Source organism: Lutjanus erythropterus, chromosome 14, assembly GCF_056507025.1.
Source record: "Lutjanus erythropterus isolate fLutEry1 chromosome 14, fLutEry1.hap2, whole genome shotgun sequence".
Taxonomy (NCBI): Eukaryota; Metazoa; Chordata; class Actinopteri; order Lutjaniformes; family Lutjanidae; genus Lutjanus; species Lutjanus erythropterus.
The window spans coordinates 14,377,432-14,400,642 of record NC_139330.1 but is presented as its reverse complement, the minus strand read 5'-3'; the positions used below and the strand labels follow the sequence as shown (position 1 = coordinate 14,400,642).

General features: G+C 40.0%; 1 protein-coding gene across 2 annotated transcripts in view; it reads left to right on the top strand.

The window, feature by feature from the left end:
- dntt (deoxynucleotidyltransferase, terminal) overlaps nt 1-23,211 on the top strand; it is a 92,590-nt gene that overhangs the window by 11,286 nt on the left and 58,093 nt on the right. For both annotated transcript variants that reach the window (XM_084735726.1, XM_084735725.1), the window contains exons 3-6: nt 1,035-1,145; nt 15,036-15,206; nt 20,054-20,125; nt 20,315-20,438. In XM_084735726.1, coding sequence (XP_084591852.1) covers nt 1,035-1,145; nt 15,036-15,206; nt 20,054-20,125; nt 20,315-20,438 — 478 coding nt within the window. The remainder of the gene's footprint in view (nt 1-1,034; nt 1,146-15,035; nt 15,207-20,053; nt 20,126-20,314; nt 20,439-23,211) is intronic.

Sequence of the window (23,211 nt, the reverse complement as noted above, 5' to 3'; positions counted from 1 at the left end):
ACTGGAGAGAGGGCCAGGAGGGGATACGCTGCCTCTGAGATCAGTCTGAGAGCTTTAACTTCCACAGAGTTATAGGCCTGTATAATAACCAAGCCCAGATGGGGAAAACCAACCTCTGCATGCTGATGCACAGACGTTTGTCTCCATGGACCCACAATCCCATATTGGATTAAACAAACTGCAGCTGAGGTGGAAAAGTGATGGAGAAGCCCCTGTTGTATTTAGAGGGAGCGCAGTTAGGGAGTTTCTAAGACAGTTTTACTTTTGATTGGCAGAAAAATTGTGCCGTGAAATATATTCAAAGTTATTCAATTTTTTTTTTTTTTGAGAACAGGAAAGGCTCCTGGCAGAGAATAAATGATGAACATTTTTTGAATCCCTTACTGATTGATTCAACCCAGCAATGTGAGAGGTACTAGCTCTTTTCATTATCTTTTTGAGACACCCCTGTTCCTTCTGCAGCATCGGTCCCAGCCAACACTGTGTACTGACAATCTTTACATCTTCCTCTTTCTCCTCTTCCTCCCCTCTATATCATTCTCCCACCCAATCCATGGGTAATTTTATGGACACAATGTTCCCTTTTGTGATGTCTAATTGTCTGCAAGAATATTAATATTACATTGGTAATCCTTTTGACACATATATTACAAATGGGGAACCATTTCTTCATAGAATGAAAAGGCAATTTACAGGAGGCAAATTGGATGATGGCAAGCAGATTTGTAATGCCACGGGTTAGGTAGCGTAATGGATTTGGATGCCACCAGACTGTGAGATGAGTGTCATTAGCCTGTTGCCCTGGAGACACACAGTCATAAAAATAACTTCTCCAAGGCAAATGGCTGCATTTTTATGTAATTCAATTTGAACTCTTGGCTCTGTGCTAGTCAGGAATAGCCTTACACACATTTACACACATTTGCACATTTAGCCAGTCAACGAGTTGCAAGAGCTCAGAAATTAAGGTGATAAATGACTGTATGCAATATGTATGTGTGTGTTCATAGGTATCTTGTTATTTTTGTTTACAGGACACATTGCCCACATTGCCTGAAGGTTCTACATCCACTGCTGTGGCCACCATTTCTCAATACGCCTGCCAGAGACGAACAACCACAGAAAACAATAACACGATTTTCACAGTAAGAAACTGTTATCTAACCTCACTCTGGTCACAACTGCACTTTTTTTTGCCACCAGAGGCAGTCGCTCTGACTTTGCAATGTAAAAAGCCCTCTAATCTGTTCTGCTCTAATTGGATGGCTGGCTTGCTTCACTCACCAGCGCTCTGACACAACTCTTCCCAAAATACATTAACCTGCAAATGAGTAGCATCTGCAGCTGCGGCACGTTGGAGGTGCAACAGCTGACATGCCCACGATCCCTGGCACGGGGGCTGGCACGGACACGCCCTGAGGCGCCACGCGCTACGCCAAGATGGGCAATGGACGTGACATTCCTCACAAGCAATGATGGATCTGTCCCTCTGCCATATGGTGGGCAGTGTGGGAGGGAGGGAGGTAGGGAGAGAGGGGTGGGGCGGGTGGCCGAGGAAGCGATGCTAAAGTTCCCACACAGAATGGGGAAGTGGTTCATTGGCTGATTGACTTAGGTGTTGATGAGTGTAAAGGAAAAGGGAAATGATGACACATTTAGATAATGGCAGTGTAGCTGCAGGTGCAGAGTGAGAAACCAGTCGAGAAAGAGGAACAGTGCACAAACAATAATAAACCACTGTGCAAATAAGTTTTGCTGAAAAGACTTGTTTAGCTAGGTAAATGAAACATTTTCCATAAGTGATTTACTACTACAAGGAGTTTTTTACTGGTTATGAGACCGTCTTAGTTTCATACTGATGCCTCTATATGACCTACATAACCAACTGAGAATATCAGTGAGAGTTTTGGCCATTTCTATATAGTCATTCTTATTATTTTCCTTGAAATCAGATGTAATAAGCCTGTTTACATTTTCCCAGCCAAAATTACAGTGAGTAGTCCAACATTATTAGCCAGTTAAAAAGAAGCAGTAGGAGATTTTTATTTGGGTAATTTTATTTTTGATGTTATATTTTGTGGTTATGACGGTGCAAACACCACTGCTTTTGTCCACAGGGTCCTCCAAAATCAACACAATATGAAAGTTCCTTATAGTTGCTTTAATGTTTAAAGACATTTATCATGCAACAGCAGTCTCAACTGTTAGCTGGAAGAAAACAAGACTTTGCTTTGGGCTCTGGGAAATAATGGAAATTATGATGGACATTTTAACCATTTTCGTTTTATAGACTAAACAATTAATCTAGAAAGTAATTGGCAGATTAGTCTTTAATAAGAACAGTAATTACTTGAAGGTTTAATTGCACTGCTGTGACCTAATGGAACATTTACAATCTTGCTGAAGAAAGAAGAAATAGAGAATATATGCACGCATCCATTTTGGTGTACTCTCTCTCATTTTGCTTTTTGCGATGCTTCTCAGAAGCTCTGTCTTGATGCCATATTTGGCACAGAATATGAAATTACAGGTCTGAGATGTGCAATATTACCGTGAAGTGACTGGCAAACCTATGTGTGTGTTTGTGTGGGAGTGTGGAGACCCGCTGATGAGTTTCTGTAAGACCTATTAAGCACAGCTTACCAAGGGCCTGTGAGGCATCTGTTTCATAATGACTTTTTACCTCCAGTGACGGTAAATGTACATAATAGATGTGCACACGTGTACTGAGATTCACCCACATGTGCCTGCATGCATGTATTGCCCACATGGACCGACACATAGAGATGTGCACACCCACACACACGTCTCACCTGGGGAGGGCTGCTGTTCAATTTCTTATCCCCTGTTTCTTTCCACAGCATTAACTCTATAATTAGCAATCCCACTCCATTTCCCTATCCCCATGATTAACTCATTATCCCCACATAAAGCCACATCAAAGAATATTCGAGGGAAAAGGTTGTTCTAGATGTGGTCTTCAGAAAGCCACAGGTAAAACACTTCACAGAGGCACATTAATGCAATTACTTGAAATATTTAAGTCAGTCTTGCTCTTTGACTGTAAGTCTCTGTTTAGAAATGCAAAGCAGCAAACCACAAGACACACGATATGATCTACTGCAACCAATGCAGTGCTATGCACTGCTAATGAGGGGCAATCTATTGATCCACAATAGTACAGCCATCCTTGATCTGTCCCACTGTCTGCTTGATTGAACAGCACAGTAATGATGTAATCCCTGTGAATGCATGTCTAATGAAAAAGCTTTTGAAGGAGAGATACTTTAAAATGTGTATATGTGTGATGTTAGTATATTTGCGTCTCCTTATTATCTCCTCATGAGACATGATACAAACAAAAAAGTTATTCTTTTGAAAAAAACCCTCAAAAGTTTTTACAAGGAGTACTTTAAAATTCTGTAAATAAGGCTTTAAAGCTGCTACAAGAAACTCTGGAGAAAGTTGAGTGTTGAGTCTCATTCCCAGGTCGTTAAATACCAACGCTTTGGGTTGTTGGTTCAGTTTGAATCATCAAACCAATCCATCTGTCTCTGCTTGCATCAGCTTTAACACTGTAGATATATTGCATTATACTGGGATTAGCTGGCTGGTGTCCTTGTCATCAGGTCATGTATGTCACAGTGTTGGAAGGTGGCCACATATGGATTATTGCTATTCCTTCATTAATGTTGTCAATAGTATGTGCTTGAAAAGCTCATTCTCACTCATTAGCAAATCAGATATCAGTTAACAGTATTGTAGTGATGCGTGGGGTCACAGGAAAAACTGTCTGAAGGTGGTGGTGATAGACACTGACAATTTTTAAATGAGAAATCTGTAATATATTTACTATAATAAATCATAAAATAACCACAATATGTCATCAGAGGTTGAGGAAACAAGTTGAAACAGTTCCTCTAACCACAACAGCCAACATGTTCTCCTTTGAAATCTCCGTTCCAGGCCAGATCAGCTGGTTTTGTTTGACCACGTCACATTAATTAAAGTTCAAATTAATGCTGAATGTTTGCAAAATGAGTAAGTGTCTGTTTATAAGTCATAAGAATTCATTAATTATTTTCTAGAAAGAGTAGATGTTAATGGAGTCTGGCAGGCAGTTACTGAACTCAGACTCTAGAGTGTGTATTTTCAGGGCAGTGGGCTTTTGTGTACAGGATATTGGGCTTATCTTTACATTGACAGATAATTGACAGTTATAAACAACTAAACAACATATAATATTGCATTCATCTTGCCCTCCTGTAGTGTTCCTGCAGCCTGCCTGAGCTTCCTCTGGTCTGGGGAGGAGGGGGCTGGGAGAAACAGCTCGCTTCACAAAAGATTGTATCTTAAATAGGATTTCAATCTAACATACCGTCTATCGTGGCAACTTGCTATTTGGACTACAGCACTCATGTTTTATTTATTTGTCTATCTTTATATTATTTCCAAAATCAGTCAATCAATTTGCACTTGATCTCTAAAATCTGGACTCCATTATGGAAACATTTTCACAATTATTTCATATTTATATAACTTCAAAATCTTTGCACAATGTATAAAATGTATATCAGCAAATAAAACTGAAAATAACATGATTCTTGATTAAGAGTCCTGTTTCTTTAAAGCATCCTCCAGTAGTAATTTGAAACTGGAGAACTATGGGAACCCCCTGAGTACCCTAGAGGTAGTGTTGTATGCCACTAATACAGACTGCAGAATGAATAAAAATCTGCAAAACGTCCTCTACAGGGGACCTTAAACTGTCCAGGGAGAACCATTCATGAGATAGATAATTATTTTTCCCATGATAAGAGATATTTATCAGGAGCAAAAACAGTTCAGTCAGTTAAATTGGAACTGCTCAGCTCAATCAAATGAAGCTCTCTTGACTTGTGTTCGGCATTGCTTTACAAGTGCAGTGGTTAATACATGCTGTATTAAATGAACAAACCTGAGTACCATTGTTTGGTATTGATATGGCAAGAGGGCGGTGGTATTAGGTGGAGGTATTACATTATTAAATCACCAAAAAGCCAGATAACACCACCTTGGAAATTTTAGTTAAGGAATTAAATTAACTTCAATACCAAACAAAGGCACTCAGGTTCATGATATGAAAGAAGCAGGAGACGTGGTTTTGTTCTGTTGTTTGTTTGTTGTTTGTTCTGCTAAACAGTAGTACGTTCATGAATTAAAGCCAGCGATAGCTTTAGGCAAAGCTTAAAGGTGGCTGTGGGCAAAGACAACTATAGGCAAAGCAGCCGTATAGCCAAAGCAGCAGTGTTTCTGCATGTGAGTTAGAGTAGCCTCTGCAGTCCATAAGGTAACTAATGTTAATGACAACAATGATAGCTTGAAAGAATAAAACTGCCAAGGGAGGGGGAAGCATACAGCGATCATACTGATAGAGACAACCCACAACATGAAACAGTTGTTTACTACACATGCAGCAGCATAACATAACAAGAGAAAACGACAAAATTTAGATTTGATTGTTTGTGCTCATGGTACAATAGAGTTCATGGGAATGGCAGGGTTAACTTGCTGGCTGCCAACATGGAGAGTTAGATTATTTAGCTGAGCCGGATGCCATATTTTAAAAAAAATTTAAACTCATCACCTGTTAGCATACTGTTTTGTTAGTGTTATGAAGGGATTAGTCGATGCTGAAGACACTGGGGTGGGCAGCCATACCAAGCCAGTTGGTGGTGTCTGTACGTAGGCTGCTGCTTTGTCTGTTGTCTGGCTCATGTTAGCACCATGATAGGCACGGAGGGGTTGGTGCTTTCTCCGTCGTTGGCATATCTGCCATCCGCTTCATTAACTGAGCCCACAGTAGCTCAAACAGTCTCTCCTACATCCACTAAAAATGAATTAGTGCTGGCATTTGGGCTAGCTAACTTAATAAGGCTCTTAAATGCAGCATTAGTGTTAACTGAGCGCCGCTTGCAACTCACTCTCACTCTTAAATCGCAGATGAGCCCCCAGTATCACCTCCTCTAGCTTGTTCAGATGAAACTTTCCGTTGCTCCTGTGTACTTGTGTTGCACGGAAGATAATGTCATGGCAGTTTCACCCGTGTTCTACGTGATCAAGAATCTTGCATACATTGACTTCAATGGAAAAACATACCTGATATCAAGTTAAGATGAGTCATACCATGCAGTGGAAACATGGCTTAAGTGTATCATGTGTATGTATCTATTCATGAGGAATACTGCGGTTTTGAGTAGATCTTAGTGTACGCTGAAGTGCATGTGTAGAGGGATCCATTAGACAAACAGAGGAACTGTCAAAGGAAACAACCTGCGATGATTTCAGGAGGGAAGGGAAGACAGAAGCATCTGGGACCAGCAGGGTGCGCTGGTGAAGGAGGAGGAAGTAGGTGGTGCAGAGAGGTGTCAGGATCAGGAAGAGAGGATGAGCGTCATCTCAGCAACAGCACCCCAGTGAGGTGTCAATCACGCACTGGCAGCAAGCGGCCCTTCATTCCACAGCCATGCACTATTGATTTATTCATCCCTGCTCCCTCTTTATCCCCCACCATCTCTGCCTCACACTCTTTCACTCCTGTAGCACTTCTCCTTGCCCTTTTGTTATGTCTAACACCACGTTCTTACTGTGTTCTCTCACTCTTGTTGTCTCCTGCTGTCTTGCTCTCGCTGTGACTGGGAAATCCACGTCTTTGTGCACGTACACACACAAGTCAAGCCTGCACCCTCTCTTTTTTTTTTTATCTGCTTAGCCATGAGCCTTCTGCTGTCATAATTTCACCATAAGCCTGATGTACGCTGACACAAAAATTGACATTTGTGTCTTGGCTGATTGACGTGCAGCGTCGGATGCCTTCCCTCTGATGGAAACACACATACACACACAAACCATCGTATACGAGCACGCATAGTATGCCAGATTAATGAGGGAAGGGGAAAAGAGTTAGTGAGAGAAAGAGGTGCAGAGGAAAAAGGCTAAACATCTAGAATTTGTTTCCCTTCAGCACAAGGGCTCCAATGTATTGATAGGAGCAACACCACGGATGAGAAAATGGGCGGAGGGGGTATGGGAGCACTGAACCTTAAATGCATCAGATTGATTCCTTTCATCCCTCAGTGGAGTTAGCAATTCACAACTTTAAAGAGCTAACAAAGAAAAAGCTATATGGGCCAAAAATGGGTCAAAGAGTGCTTGTTCAGTACTTGTGTACTTGTGTTTTGGAACGATATATAAAGGTTTTCAATACTTCTATGACAGTAACTTGTTAGACTTCACATTACAATGCGTTCAACATTTATTTGAATTCATTCATACAAACAAAAGTTAAAGAAACTCCTCGACGTTACACAAAGAAAAAAGTCTAGAATTATGTCTACTGCTTATTCATTAGTTATGAGATGGATAAAATCCATCTCCTAACTGTTAATCGTTTAAAAACTCTTCTCAGTGGGTTCTCTGACCTCCTTTCATGGTTTCTCTTTGTGCATGCAGAGAGGCGGACTGCTGCGCGAACATGACTCGCAGGCATGTCCGTGATATCCGGTGGCGGGGGGTAAATCGGCATGCTACATCAACGTCCCTGCGCACCAAGTCCCCCTACCAGTCTTAACTCCTAATTAATTAGATAAAGGCATAATACGGGGTTGGTTTTGGAGCATGCGGTGCTGACTCCAGCTGCAGCTGCTAAGACAACATGACAGTTGACAGACTGGTTGCAGAGGGTGTGTGTCTGTGTGGAAGGTCTTAAAACACTGTTTTCCTACCGATGAGATAATTATAATTGGGTGTTCTGCTTTAGTGCAAAACTGCTATTATATCACTGCACAAATATCAAGAAAATATTGTCTGATTTAAAGAAAGAAACCAGGATTTTGCTCCCAGGGGTTAACACTGATATTTATTTTTGGCCACTGTTTGGCAGCACAGCAAGTTGCAAGCACAACGGCATAGTTGATATGAAAACTGTGTTTGTAAAAAGTTGCCAGTTTACATATCCAGCTGACACAGAGCAACATTAGCACTAATTTGGGGTCCAGTCCGGAATTCAGTCTCATTTTAGCTCTGTTTTGATCTCCACCACCTCTTAGAGGGAATATATGGCTGCTAAATGGCTGTGTTCCTTGTCTGTCTGCCATTTGGTGCTGGGCAGGTATTGTGCAGTTAGTCTTGAGCTTTTTTAGTTATCTGAAAACAGCTGGTGGCTACATACTGCTAAAACAACTAACTCTTTGCTCTTGCTCTTTGCAGAGCTCATTATTCACCGTTGCCATCTTGCCACTACCTGACTCTAATGGGACTCCCAAAAACTTTTTCTCCTGAGGGTGGTGCCTTACAGCCTGTGTCACATAGAGTGTTGTATGCCTGATATGCATTCTTGTCAGCTTGCATTTGGTCATCTTATCACTTGCTGGATAACCTAGCAAAACCGTAACCTAACAAGTTGTTAAGTAACCAAATCTTTGCCTCCACTTTCAGATTAAACTTACAGGAGACCTAATACCTGATTGCAACTTCAAGCACGGATGATTTTTTTTTTTTTTTTTTTTGTGATCATCAGTTTATAATGACACACTTAAATTTGTACTGCTTATATTGCTGGCACGGCTGCATCTGAGACAGGCTGAGACAGCTCACCCATGAGCTTGCCAAAGCATACACTGCTATGTCCTTAATATCCACGCCCATCCGGGTGAAATGCCAAGTTTTTATGGAGTCCCTGATTCTGCTTGCCAACTCATAATCCAAAAATGGGCAAAGAGGTGGAGTGTGAGTGGAGCTGAGGCAACAGAATGAAGCAGGTGCCTAGTGGCTAGCTACCTGTGAGGGCACCCACCTGTAACACCCTTAATATAATTTAAGTGGGTGAATTATGTAAAAACCCACTCCATGAACAGTTATTATGAACAGAGAAATTAGCTATAGAAACCAGGCTCTTGACGTGTATATTTATGCTTTTAAGTTGAGCATTTTAACATGGGCGTCTGTTGGAATTGAGTCACTTTTGGAGTCAGCCTCAAGTGGCCATTTGAGGAACTGCAGTTGTGCTACTTCATGTTTCAGCCTGGTTACATTGTCACTATGAGATAAGAGATTAAATAATAATGCCACAGTTTTAATGTCTGTACAGAGATTAGTCGAGGATCGTGGTTAGCTTAGTTTAAAAAGAGTTTAAAAAGACTGAAGGACTGGAAAAGCTCCATAAGAACAAAAGTGTGGTTTGTCACTTCATTAGAATGTTTAAACACTGATGCACCTGTGTGTGTATGTGAATCTTGTTAATTGTGTTAATTGTGTTTTCACTACTTCTGAGGTTTAACACCAACCCTTTTTTTTTTTTTTTTTTTTTTAAAAGGCAGTGTGAATGCTAATCAGCTTGCTTAGTTTTTTTTAATGGTGCAAGACATTCTTACTGCTACCATATGTTGAACTATGGATTATCTATTTTTTGGTAATCTATAGCTCTTTAATAGCTCCAAACTAGTATAGCCAAAACACATCTGGACAAACTACTTGCATCACACCCTGCACAGTAAACACTTGAACAACACAAGCCTGCCCTATCACCTATCCAATTACAAGCTTGCTTCTCCTATTTGTCGCATGCTGTGAAGAGAACCCAGCTGCATGTGTTTGTGTGTGTGTTGTATGTGTGTGTGTGTGTTTGCTAGGACATAAAGAGTCGCTCCCTTTCCATGTGCTGTAGTAAACGGGTCAGTGCGTCTCCTGGGTGAGCTGGACTAAAGTCTGCTGCTCACTGACCTGAGGCTGCATGTCTGCGCAGGACCGTGGGGGGTGCAGTGACCTCAGATCTCGGCTTGGCTAGAGGAGAGGAAGGGAAGGCATAAATGTGGCCGAGTCTATGCTGAGCTCTGGTCACACTGGGCTGCATAAAGTCCAGGTCCTGGATTTAGAATTCTTCTCCTTGAGTCTCTGTAGAGGTTTTCAGTGTTTGTCCTTGAGGCATTGTGCACTGGCAGACTATTTATCAGCTGTATGGCATTTCACTGATATGTATTTTTCTATTGTCTTCTTTTTAAACACAAGAAATTCTTGCATTACATAAAGGGCAGAGTAGCAGCCTGCAAGAGTTAGCATAATATGAAATCCTGACCCAAATGTCAAGAGTTATTAGAGACTAATTTCTAGGCTCCTCAAGCTATCAAAGGTTTTAGAGAAGATATTACACCTAAAGGAGCTATATCCAAGAATTGGTCACCTGTCATATTCATACTCCTCAAAATGGGGCGGCATATTACCAGAAAATTGAGGTGTCCTATGAAACAAGGAAACACATGGTCTCTCCAATAGGTCTTTCTTTCTTTCTTTTTCTTCCTTTCAACAAACAGATAACGTAAGAAACACATTAACACTGTCACTAACAATATACAACAGAGAGCTGAATACCTGTCCCTCTGAACAGGAATCAAAAGGAGACAATAAGAGACAAGTTTTTATACAGTTTGACAGCTGTATTAAGTTAGGTCCCATGGTGGTCCAGTGGAAGGGAAGGGATGGGACTCTGGCTGTCTATTAGCTACCTTTATAAGCTGTTGCTAAATAGCCAAAGCTAGCAGTAACAGCTGTTTACTTGCCAGTCTACAAGAAATTTTGTGAATTCAGCATCTAACCCCTTACACACCAAAAGCTGTCTCCAACAGTGGAAAGTACCACCAATGTTAACTCTTCCTCTTTTGCGTCTATTTCTGTCACTTCTTTAAATGCTTCCAAGTTTAGTTCCTTGTCCTTGGGACAGAGACAGGGACAGGGTGAAATGGTTATCATGCTAACACCAGTAGATATTTAAAAGATAGATATTTATAAAAAGAAAAAGAATTACTCATAGCTCATTTAAAATTTTGCAATTTAATAACTTTGTTGAAATAAAACCCTTGTAACCGTAGGTCCCTGACTTTCCCTAAATATGTATATAATTTCTGCTAGCATTGTTACTTTTTAAAATTACAAAACACAAAAGAGTTAAGAGGATTTCTACTTTGAATGGCCATAGCAGTCATCTTGACCACATTATAAACACTGTACTATTTCATACCTGCTGTCTAAACTTTTCCAGTTTTTCTGTACTTTTAAAAGCTAAATCTAGCTTTGGTGTCAAGCTAAACCAAGGAGAATATCAGAAGAAAATGTCAGCACGAAGAAGAATGACTGCCACAGAGGCTTTAGTCATGCTTTAGAGCCTTGATGACGCAGAGTCTGATGGAGCAGCAGGTTCATATCCTATACGCTTGAATAGTGTGCATCTTTTTTTTTTTTTTTTTACTGGCACAGATATTTAAAAAAATGTCAATAGCATGATTGTTTTGTCAGTGGTCTCTCTGATGTAGTGGACAAATTGAATTGGCCATCTGTGTTGATGGGTGTCACTTTATTCAACTCACTCCGTTTGACTGCTTGTAATGAGAACAGATGGCTCGCTTCTGAGCATTTAGAAATGCATTCTGTGTTGCACAAAAAAAATCTTTTTATATATGGAGCTGCTTTGCACATGGCTTTAGTCAGTTTTTGTCATTATTGTTGTTATACAGACATGGATGTAACAGATATAATTATTCCACATCCTTTGGATGAAGACGGTAGAGGGTTTTGGTCTATGTTTTCTAAAAAGAAGAAAAATGATAGTAGTGTCTTCCTCAAAGTTACTAATAAAATTTGTGGGTATGAAAAGAATCTTTAAGGGTGTGATCAGTGTAATAACACACCAAATTAAAACTACATAGTGAGATAACACATAAACAATTTTCAATCTGGAAAAAAATAAAATGCAATTATCACGTCCCTTATGTAAATAAGTACATAACAACATAGTTTAGAGGTTTTGGCAAGAAAATACTCTGAGGATTATCATGCAGTGACACATTAGCATTTCATGTTACATGCCTCTATAAATAAGTGAAATGTGATAATTGTAAGTCACTTTTCCATTAAAAATAAGCTTTTTTTGAGTAGTTAGAGTAAATAGTGATGTACTGCTCTGTAGTTCTTCTGATCATTTACTGTCAGTCTTTTATTTTGTTGTTTTTAAGATGGTGGACACTTTATTTCAGAGTATTTGCTCCACTTGCGCCAAAAAACTTTCTCAGTTTTTATCAGACACAAACCCCACCTGCATCACTCAGCTCCTCCCTGCACCAACCTGCTCCATCTCAGGCACATTCAGACAGCAAACTTATCTGAAATGTTTTGTCATAGCCTTCACGAAAGTATTACCTGTTTAACTAATGAATGTCTGTACTGATGCTCTCCTGTGGTGACATGTTTTCCTCCACTCGGTTCCGCAACAGTAGCTCATCACTTCAGCAGCAGCACAAACCGTGAAGCGGTCCAGCTGAACATGGTGCCAAATGTTCAGCTGCATGCCAATATTAGAAAGTGTGACAGGGAAGTTGTTTCCTCAAGTGTTTTTTCTCACTTCATTCTCTTGAAGGGCAACAACAATCCATGCGAACATATTCATCTAATAGAATCCTTCAGGCTGTTTATACGTTAGACATTACAATATCTATCTGATTATCATTTTTAAACACTCGATACCTTCCCCCAAGCCCAAGGATTCAAAAGTATGTTATTTATTATCTATTTACATGTGCCATGATTAATTTCCCTTCATTTTTTGACGAACTAACTAACTAATGTTAATGCTGTTCATTCTCAGCAAGTCAACACTTAATTCAGCGGATCCACTTTATTTGAACCGATCCAACGGCATCCAATCAAGTTGCTGGGGAAATGCATTGAAAAGACTTAATTAAAACTTAACAAACATAATTTCATTTGTGTATAAAAATGTTGAGGTGGTCAACAAAAAAATGAATTACACTCTGCAAAACACATGGGTCCAAAGTTACAAACAGAGACACAATTTCCAAGTTCATTTGACATATAAAGTTACACAAAGAGCGATAAATCAAGGCTAATATGAACCACGTAATGATAAAGATCGAGTACTGCTGGTTTATCACTACAATCGACCCCTTTAACTTTTATCTGGTCATTTGATCCATTATTAATATAAAATATTGATTATAGCAACTTTGTATAAATAAAAAATTGACAGGGAGTTCTTGTTATGGTCTTCAGTAGATTCAGTCAGTCCATGATCCAGTCTATAACCTCTTCGAGTGTTTGAACATGTTGCCTTTGTGAAGGGAAAGTCATGGCTGCCCCCCTGGGGAGCCCGTTGTGAACAAGTGGAAAATGACAGGTTCCTGTCTAGTGTTTTCAGCCTCTAATGTCTCTGTCCGGTCATCCAGAAGAAAACCAACATGCAGCACATCGTCCTACTGTACAGTGACAGTGACAGGAACAGAGACAGAGAGGCGTGATGAAGGAAGTAGGAAGGAACTGGAGGGAGTTCTGGTTCCCTGTATGGGTCAGTGCCTCTCACATGTGAATGAACACCTGGCACATCTTTGCTGGGCCTTGCTTTCTTTTCCTTGTCTTTCCTTTGTTTAAATGCTTGTAAGTGGTGATTCATACAATAAGCCCCTTGCGTGATGCTTCTTTTGCTACCTTAATTTCAAAAAAGTTGGATAATGTTAATGATGCCTGCAACACATTTCAAAAAAGCTGGGATCGGAGCAACAAAACACCGGGTAAGTTGTGGAATCTTCAAAAAACACCTGCTTGGAACATTCAGAAGAAAGTGAGCAGGTGAGTATCATGATGGGGGGCATCTTCAAAAGGCTCAATTGTTCACAAGCAAGAATAGGGTGAGCTTCACCACTTTGTGAAAAACTGCATGGACGAATAATTCAAAGATTGTAAGAATAATGTCAGTAACTTTGCTGCTTGTAAAAAGTTTTTTAAAGTATTAACTTTTGATAGCCGCAAGCAAGGCTTGTCGTGACTATGGAAACACACTGACAGCTGCAGGAGCACAGGTGCTGCGCCGACTGAGTACACAAGTTAGTGACTGTATGTGTGTTTAATCATAGATGTAGGTTGCATTATGGGGCTTATATTCACAGTTCTAGGTACATATGGATTTGACTTGGAGATTTTATTGTGGGTAACGGGTTGTTCCTGATCTCATCTTTGCATATGTGGGCAGGGCTGGATTTGCAAAGCTGGACCCATGCAGAACTCTGCTCTAAGGGTTAAACAGTAAACACTTTTTCGCTGCATCTACAAATGAAAGTTAAGACTCTATCATGCAAAGAGTAGACAGATAATGCTGCAGCCCTCTCTGGGCCTGAGCACATCTGAGATGGACTGACTGACTGAGTGAAGTGGAAAAGTGTCTAGTAGCCTGACGAATCCACATTTCAAAAAGGACCATCCAAAATTGTTACCAGCACCAATTTCAGAAGCAAGCATCAGAGATGGTATGGGGGTTAGTGCCGAAGTCATCGCTAACTGTCACATCTGTAAAGGCCCCATTAACGCTGAAAGGCACATACTGGCCGCCATCCAGATGATGTCTTTTTCAGAGATGTCCCTGCTTATTTCAGCAAGACAATACCAAGACACATTCTGCACTTGTTACAACAGCGTGGCTTCTTAGTAGAAGAGTTTGGGTACTAGACTGACTTGTCTGCAGTCCAGACCTTTCTCGCACTGAAAATGTGTGGCGCATTATGAAGTGCAAAATGCACCAACAAATAGCCTGACTGTGGAATACCTTAAGTCGTGTACCAAGCAAGAATGGGAAAGAATTTCACTTTCACTTAAACAAGTAGTGTCCTCAGTTCTCAAATGCTTACCAAGTGAGAAAAGGTGATGTAACCGGTGGTAAACATTGCCCTGTCCCAACATTTCTGGAAAATGTTGAAGCCATCAAATTCAGAATGAGTGTATGTTTACAAAAAACAAAAAAGTTAATCAGTTTTGACATTAAATTCATGAATGTAGGAAAGTAAGACAAAAAGTTTTTGTAAAACATTCTGTTTTTATGTATGTTTTACAGTGTTCCAGGGTTTTCTTTTGGAATTGTGTTTGTTCTCTTACATTGTTCTTCTTGTAATCTTACATAATTCCTTTTTCTCCTTTCACCTGTCTTTGTCTATCTCTCCCTCTAGGATGCTTTTGAAGTGCTGGCGGAGAACTATGAATTCAACGAGATTGAGGGTCCATGCCTGGCCTTCCGGAGAGCTGCATCTGTCCTGAAGAGTCTGCCCTGGGAGGTGCAGAGCCTCAAGGCCACTCGTGACCTTCCCTGCCTGGGGGAACACACCAAGGCAGTCATGGACGTAAGGCCCCCGAGTCTGCACGCAGAGTCTGAATACTCAGAATCCAACTGACAGCAAATCCATCTGTAGTACACAATGAGAGTAGTGTTGTCACGAAAAACAGTGTTTAATTTGAGCGACCATACTTAATGGATAGGACAGGAAATGTTTTTCTCATTTTTCATCCTCTGGATTTCATTTTCCAACAACATAGCTTGTAAAATGCAAAGTTTTGAGAAGCTGACTCAAATTTTCAAACAAGGAGTGTTTCAAATCAGTCTGTGCATGACAATAATAAATAATGCCATGTTTGCTGTTATGGATTACCTCTCTCACCATCCAAACTTTAGGTCTCTGGAACCTGATTTTCATGCTATTGTGAAATGATCTAAAATCAGTGACCGCTTTGAAGGAAGAAAGTCAGTCTAAACACTTCAATGCCAAATACATAAAATGTGATGAATGACCTAAAAAATGTGACATTCAAAGGATGGTTGTTTAATATAACAGTAAACCATGTCCATCACTGACCTTCTAAGTGCAATACTGAGAAAACTAGGTAGCTAAAATAGTAACACTGACCAATTTGTTGTGGTATTTTTTTTTTTCCCACCAATTTATAGATATTTTGCAGGTTTTGATGTCAGTGGGTTTCTCAAATTCATCTCAGGCTTCTGTCAAGTTTTCTGACTTAAGGTTGGCAGCACTAGTCAGATATCCAGTCTGACTATTTTATAATTTACTCTGGTGTCTGGGAGTCGCAGTAAAAATGTGTCAAAACATATCAAATGTTGCAACACTAAAGTTCCCCTTCAGACGTGTTTCACTCTGGTATAATTAATATTTTGTTTAAGATGGCTTTTCAGCATAATGATAAAATATATTCTTCTGCTACATTCATGTGCTCCTCGGATGGTCCCAGTTTGGACGTCATTTTTCCAACTTCAGTGTGTTCACAAGCTTTTAAGATGCTACCATTAGTAGAGTAGTTAGGGTTGTGTTTGAGCTTGATGTGTCTAGGTGATGGGAGTTGGCTGAGACCAGCATCCCAGTGTCACTCTCCAAGTATGCTGGAACTGTTTCAAACTTATTTCACAAAGTGATATTGTCCCACACTTGTTTCTGCACCAGGACATTACCTAAAATATGCTTTACCTGACTTGTTGTTAATGCTCATAAATAACAATTCAGACTAATCCAGGTCACTCTGTGTGGACAGCAAATAATGTGTACAACCTAATACCATAATATTAAATTAATTAATAAATTAATTAATTAATTCATTGTCCATAACTGCTAATCCTTGAAAGGTTGTCGGAGGATTGGAGCCTATCCCAGCTGACATTATGCGAGAGGCGCATTATATTACATGTGAGCAAAAACCTGATATGCAATATGCGAATTGCTATAAAATTAAAAACAAAACATTTACTTTAGTCCACCGTGTTTCTTTGTATACGACATCAGCAATTTCAGGGAAGTGCAACGACATATCTCACTTCACTAGAGGAATGTGAAAACACCTCTCAGTCAGTAAATACCTACTAATAGCCAAAGGTATTCAACAAGCTGGAATGAAAAAGGGTTGTAAATATTTACTTATGAAAATAACAGCTGAGGATAGTCCACAACAAATGCACCATTTAGTCCTGTTTGTGCAACATTTGTTAAAAACTACAGTGTCCAGCTGTCACGGGAATGACTGAACGTTTCTTAAAAAAATGAAACTATTTCTTTTTGATTTGTTTAGAAAGATTTACGTCCTCATTTAGAACCAGTGGGCTCTGGACTGGGTGCTACAGACAGGGTAGGGAAGTCAGAAAATACTGAAGGATGATTTTGTTTCCTTTCATGGAAAATACACAAGCCCTACCTCTACTCCCGGCAGAATGTCAGAGCTATAAGGAGGAGAAGTAGCGTACACTATAGGTGTTAGGAACAAACTGACCATCACCATCAACACCCGCCAGATTTATCAAACTAATCATCAGCTGACTCATCGTGAGCATTTAACCTTTGGATGTTATGAAAGATAAAAAAAGAAATGCCGTGCTCTGTGAGGGAGCATGATACACACTGTTATTCCCTTTATGGAGTGAATATGTACTGACAATTTTGGTGGAGTATTCTTTCAAATTGTGTGCAGATTGTTTTAGTGCACTGTCACGAAAAATGTAGCTGAATCTGTCTTCTTCTAACAATGCCAATCTGTACAAATATGCTCTCTGGCGCTGACATCAAAGTGGAATTTCATCTTGCAGAACACATTCGCTGTGAGTTATTGAAGGTTTAAAAAATTCAATGTTGGGTTCAATCTTTCAACAAGATATCAAAAATAGTTTTGAAATTTCAAGTTCCAGACAGACACGGTAACAAAACTTGCCTCACACATGAGCACACACACTGACAGGCATCACACAAATTTATCTCATCTTGGGGGGGGGGGGGAAATCTTACTGGGTCACTCGGTAATCATCCCCTCACCTACAGTTGTGCTCAGGGCAGAAATCATGGCAAGTTGTCAGGGAAAGAGTTGAGAAATGTTTGCTTGGGGAGAACGCGGAGTCTCAGCAGGAGAACAAGGTGAGCTCTTCAGTCCGACTCTGACACATTAAACCTATCGCACACGTGGCGGGTCTCAGAGCAAGTCTCAAAATCTGTCAAATCTGTCAACACTGAGGCAGATTCATTAAACAAAATAGCATAAATGTCCCAGGAGACCAAATTAGACTGCCTGTGAATGACCTCTCTCTGTTGTTGTTCTTGCATGATTCAGATGTACACCCAGCGGTGAGGCGTTTTTTCACTAGGTTGTCTCTTTAAAAACAGATCGCGGCTCAAAACAAGAAAATGACATGACACGAAAAACAAAGTGAAACCAAACAGAGTAAAAACAAAACGCTTGATGTGCCTGTGAACATCGGAGTGACACTCTGTCAGCGGCGGCTGAACCGCTCGCTGCTGACTGAACATCCAAAGTGGGTAAAAGATATGAACCTACTGACATGAAAATCCAGGAGCACTGAGGCAGAGTTGGGGATGAAGAGTCAGAATGCGTTTTCTGTGTGTGTGTGCGAGGGACGTCGTGCATGTGCAGATGTGTGTCTTCCCCCGGAGCAGGCAGCGTGTGGAGGCATTATCCTTGCATTTGAGGTTGGCCTTAGCTTGAGGGTTGAAACGCAGAGGTGGATGGGTGGATGCATCGTTGAGCAGTGAAGGCTGCTTCAGACTGCACTGTACTCACAGTCTGGATCTTATAGGTTCACTGCTTCATTGATACTAGATGTCATCCCTTCATGCACAAGCTTAAAATGCACAAAGATACATATTGCAGGGTTCCTACGCAGTATGAAAAAGTGAAAGTATGAAAAGTATGAAAAAGTATGGAACTTGACTTGAGCAATATCCAAGTCTGGATGAGTATGGAAAAAAAGAAAAGAGAGTAAGGAAGAATATTGTTAAAAAATCTCCAAAAATAAACTAATCATTCAAGCACATTGTTTTTCATGGTGTTTAGAGCAGCTATGCCTCAGCCTCACACTGTAATTTTGCAGTTTAAAATGTCCAACAACAGCTGTAGTTTTTACAATTGACTGATTACGCAAACTAATGTCACATGCTCTAAATCATGTTTTAATGAAACTTAATTTCATGATAGGTCAGGAATAGGTGTGGTTTTCAATATGAATAGCTATTAAGACTGTGTGAACTAAAACACACAAGAAGCCTAATTCTCCTTTACAATAATTAATTACATGGTTACAAACTCATTTAAGTATGCAATAATTAACATCAGACCACCAAATTTATGTTTTTATCGCCAACTATTTTCTCCAGAGACATGCTGCCAGGGTTGCAGGTGCCTTCTTTTTCCCCATTGGCTGGCTGCTCCATATTTCTGTAGAAAGCCCTAAATAAGTTTTGCAGTGATGAAAATATCATAAAGGTAAACATACCATCATTTCTGCATATAGAAACTATACACGCTCATTGTCATTTCCATGGACACAGGAAATAATCAAGGCTGCATAGATTCAACTCTTTTGCTCTTATTTGTAAAGGAGACTGAAAAATATGAGGGGAATAACAATATTATTTATGCAAAATAATAAGGAAAAATAAGGGTATGGGTAGCACACGTTAGTTCACTTTCGACATGTTTGACAGTGAAGGTCATTTCACTTTTGTGCAGGACACAACAGCCACTTATAGATTAAGTTTTCCTGGGACTGGCTTGACAATCCCAAATGTAAAGCATGATTGGCTAAGGACTGCAAATGGGAAAAGACAACTGAATGTCAAATATGGTCTGAAAAATCTAGTCTTGAAATCTGAAAGTATGGAAGTTTGAAATAGAAAATGTGTAGGAACTCTGGAATGTGAAACCCAAATATAGAGGCTAATTTTCAGCACTAACAACTTTTACAAGTTCCCTGTAGAATATGGCTGATATTAACCAGATAACTGCTGCCTGATTTTATGCCTTCACATAATGAAGACAGTTAAAGCAGCTTATGTGACCGGCAAATTGGTGGTGCTCTGCTGAGAGCGGCAGACAATTAAACGTCGAGCAAAGTTGTTTCAGAGAAAACAATAGAAGATTGAGAAAACATTACCTTGGGCTCTTTATGAATGCCATAAAAGCGGTATTAATCCCAGGTTCCACAACAACAAAGTCGTTATTTCTTGAAAAGAAATGGAAATGAGGACACGAGGAGCACCTGATTTAAGTGGAAACTGTTTTCAAATGAGCAGCAATTTGGGGCCATTTGTTAATTGCTGATGGAACAGAAACCAGGGGAAAACATGCCGATGCCGACACCAACAGTGTATCTCTTAATAATATCATCTACTTTTATGTTTTGCAGGAGATCCTTCGACATGGCCGTTCGTTTGAAGTCGAGAAAATACTGTCTGATGAAAGGTATCAGACACTAAAGGTCAGTACATGAATAAAAAAAAAAACTCCTTCCTTTTGGTGCTTTGAAATTGCTGTGAAAGTGATTTGCATTTGCTATCTCTTAAGGACATAGAGCTCTTCAAAACTTTGAATGCTAACCCCTTCTGAGAAGAGCCTGTCATTTCAGAGCATGTCTTCTTGATTACGTCCTTACCTCGTTTCCTGCCAGCTGTTCACAAGTGTGTTTGGGGTTGGACCTAAGACGGCTGAGAAGTGGTACCGCAGAGGCATGCGTTCATTCAGCGACATTCTGGAAGACCGCAGCATTCAACTGAACCGGATGCAACAAACTGGTACATCAACATCTCACAATCTCCACTCTGCCACTTCACAAATTATAGACTGAAAATCTCAACTCGAGTTCGCTTCCAAGACAGATTCAAAGGCCTAATCGGTACATTTCTCCGGGGGGAGCCCGCATGTCATTTGGGATTTTTTGTACTTTTTGGTCCCATAGGAGGCTCCTTATGTGAGGCTCTAGCTGTAATATTTTTTTCCCTAAAGTGAGAGCAGCAGGGAGTTTACAGTGAAAAGACAATGGAAAGGCAGCGGGGGCATTTTTAATAAAAATCAATGAATAGTGACTGTGAAACGAAGCACTCGCTGTGGAATTCCCATGAGCTCTCATCAATCAGCTGGGCAGAGAGGGCCATCAAGGCAAAGACAGTGGCAGAGTTATTTTTTGCTCGTAAAGGAACATTTCGCCTCATGTTCCTGTGGGGAATTGTCCTTTATTGCTTTGGTAATATTGTTATTTAGTTTAATTACAGATGGATTTTGGATCAAGGCTTTTGGACAGTTTCCAGAGCAGTAGTAAATTAATTTGGTGCTACATGAATGAACAGCTGAGAGTCAGCAGCTACTCTAGAGGCTCTGTGAGGATGTAACGCTCAGTGTAAAGCAAATGGTTGAGGTCCAAAACATGCTTTTGATCTTCAGCAGTCCTGGTGAAGTAAATGTATTAATTGTCAAGAGGTGTCAGAATAAAGGCGTTTGTAAACCTGTATCTTAAAGGTTTATCATGTGAATATGAAAGAGTTAAGAGATGTGTGTGGTCGTGTTTGTGTGAGGACACTGTAAGCGGAAAGGTCATCATGTTGAGTCACTTGTGAGATTTTATGATATCATTTCTTGAATTGGATGAGTAAAATTGTAAAGAAAAAAAAAAAAGAAAAAAAGAGCTTGAGGGAAGTAAGAAATACTGTCTATATTTTTAGCCATGCTTGCGGCATGGCTCTTGGGATGGCAGTTTCAGTCTGTCCAAACTGAAATATCTCAACAACTATGGCATGCATTGCCATGAAATTTTGTGCGGACATCCACGGTCCCCAAAGGATAAAACCTACCAACTTTGATGATCCCCTGATTTTTGCTGTAGTGCCACTAGTATGTCAAAGTTTTTACTTGTGCAATGAAGTATATCGGCTACAAGAATCTAAAAGAATGACTGGCACAAAATTTTGTGCAGACATTCATTATGCCCATATTCTGTATTCTAATGACTTTTCCTGTTTTTAGAGAAATATCTTGACAGCTTTTAGACTGCTTGCCATGAAATTTGGTACAATTGTGCTCCTTTCTCAATGAATTGTAATGTTTGCTATAATGTGTTATGTGTACTTTGGTGATCCCTTAACTTTCCATATGACTCCATCATCAAGTCAAAACTGAAGTTTGTCCATATGATGTGGACAGATACCTGCAAATATGGCATTATAGCATATAGCATTCCCATCAGCCTGAGCTATAGTTTATGTTCAGTGGTAATTAGCAAATGTTAGCAATAGCATGCTAACACCCAAACAGTAATTGTTATTGACAGTGTGCACATGCCTGCAGAAGAGGCGTTGCAAAGATTTATACAGGGACTATGCTGAGAGTTTTTAGCTATAATTCCACTGGGTATGACTGGGATCTGGTTTTGATCCATCCTCCTCATGTCCCACCAGGAGTGTTTCAGAAGTGAAGCATTTTTTCTCACCTGATTTTGTTGACTTGCTCAGACTTTTTTGATTTGATCATTTGTCTTTGATATTGGCACGTCTATAATGGGTAAGTATGTAGTTAAACAGTCTACACAGGCTCTTTTATTTTGAAAATTGACCAGATTCTCTATGCTGTTTCCCTGTCTGACTTCCTTTCTTGCTCAGTCTGACCCACTTGTGTGATGTGCTGTGGTGCTTCTGTTGGAATCAAAAGCGATGTTGAGAAAGGTCGCAGCTGTCTACAACATTCCTCTGGAATCAACAAGAAGTCATGTTTCTGAACATTTAGCCATATTTTATAATATGTATGGTACTGGTTGTCATTTCTGTACGGTTCAGGCATCGTGATTCCACTGTTACTTATTAGTTTTGCATCTTATCATGCTCATAATTGCTGATTAGAACAAAGTACAGCCAGCTTAAAGTACCAGTGTGCAGCATTTAGTGGCATCTAGCAATGGCGTTTCAGATTGCAACCAACTCATCTCAGTTTCCCCTTCCATATGTGCAAGAGAACCTATGGTGGCCACGAAACTCATGAGAAACTTGTGTGTTTAGTTTGTCTGTCCTTGGCCAGACACATGGTGGTGCAACATGACTTGCTCACACCCTCTGTAGACATAAACAGCTCATTCTAAGTCATGGCGATTATACACTAATGAAATCATACTTATGAATATTATATTCCATTTCTGCCATCATTTTTCCAACAGATCCCCCTAAATCTTACACATTAGACCTTTAAGACCGAGACTGAGAAAGTCATTCATTCTGAAGGTGTTTAGTCATAATCCAACGTGCTGAAGCAGTTACACTTTTGACCTGATGATGGTACAAAACTTCAGGGGATTACCAGAGTTCATAAAGACAGTACATGTCTGCACTAAATTTCATCGATCCAGTAGTTGAGACATGTCGCTCTAACCCACAAATGTCAGCCTCATGGTGGCGCTAAAGAAAAGGTCAAGGGATCAGCAAAGTCAGTAAGATTAATTTTATGGAAACCATGCCAGGTTATATGTATAGCCATCAAATAGGTGCCATGATATTTGAGGAAATAACTGAAGAAAGCGCAGTACAA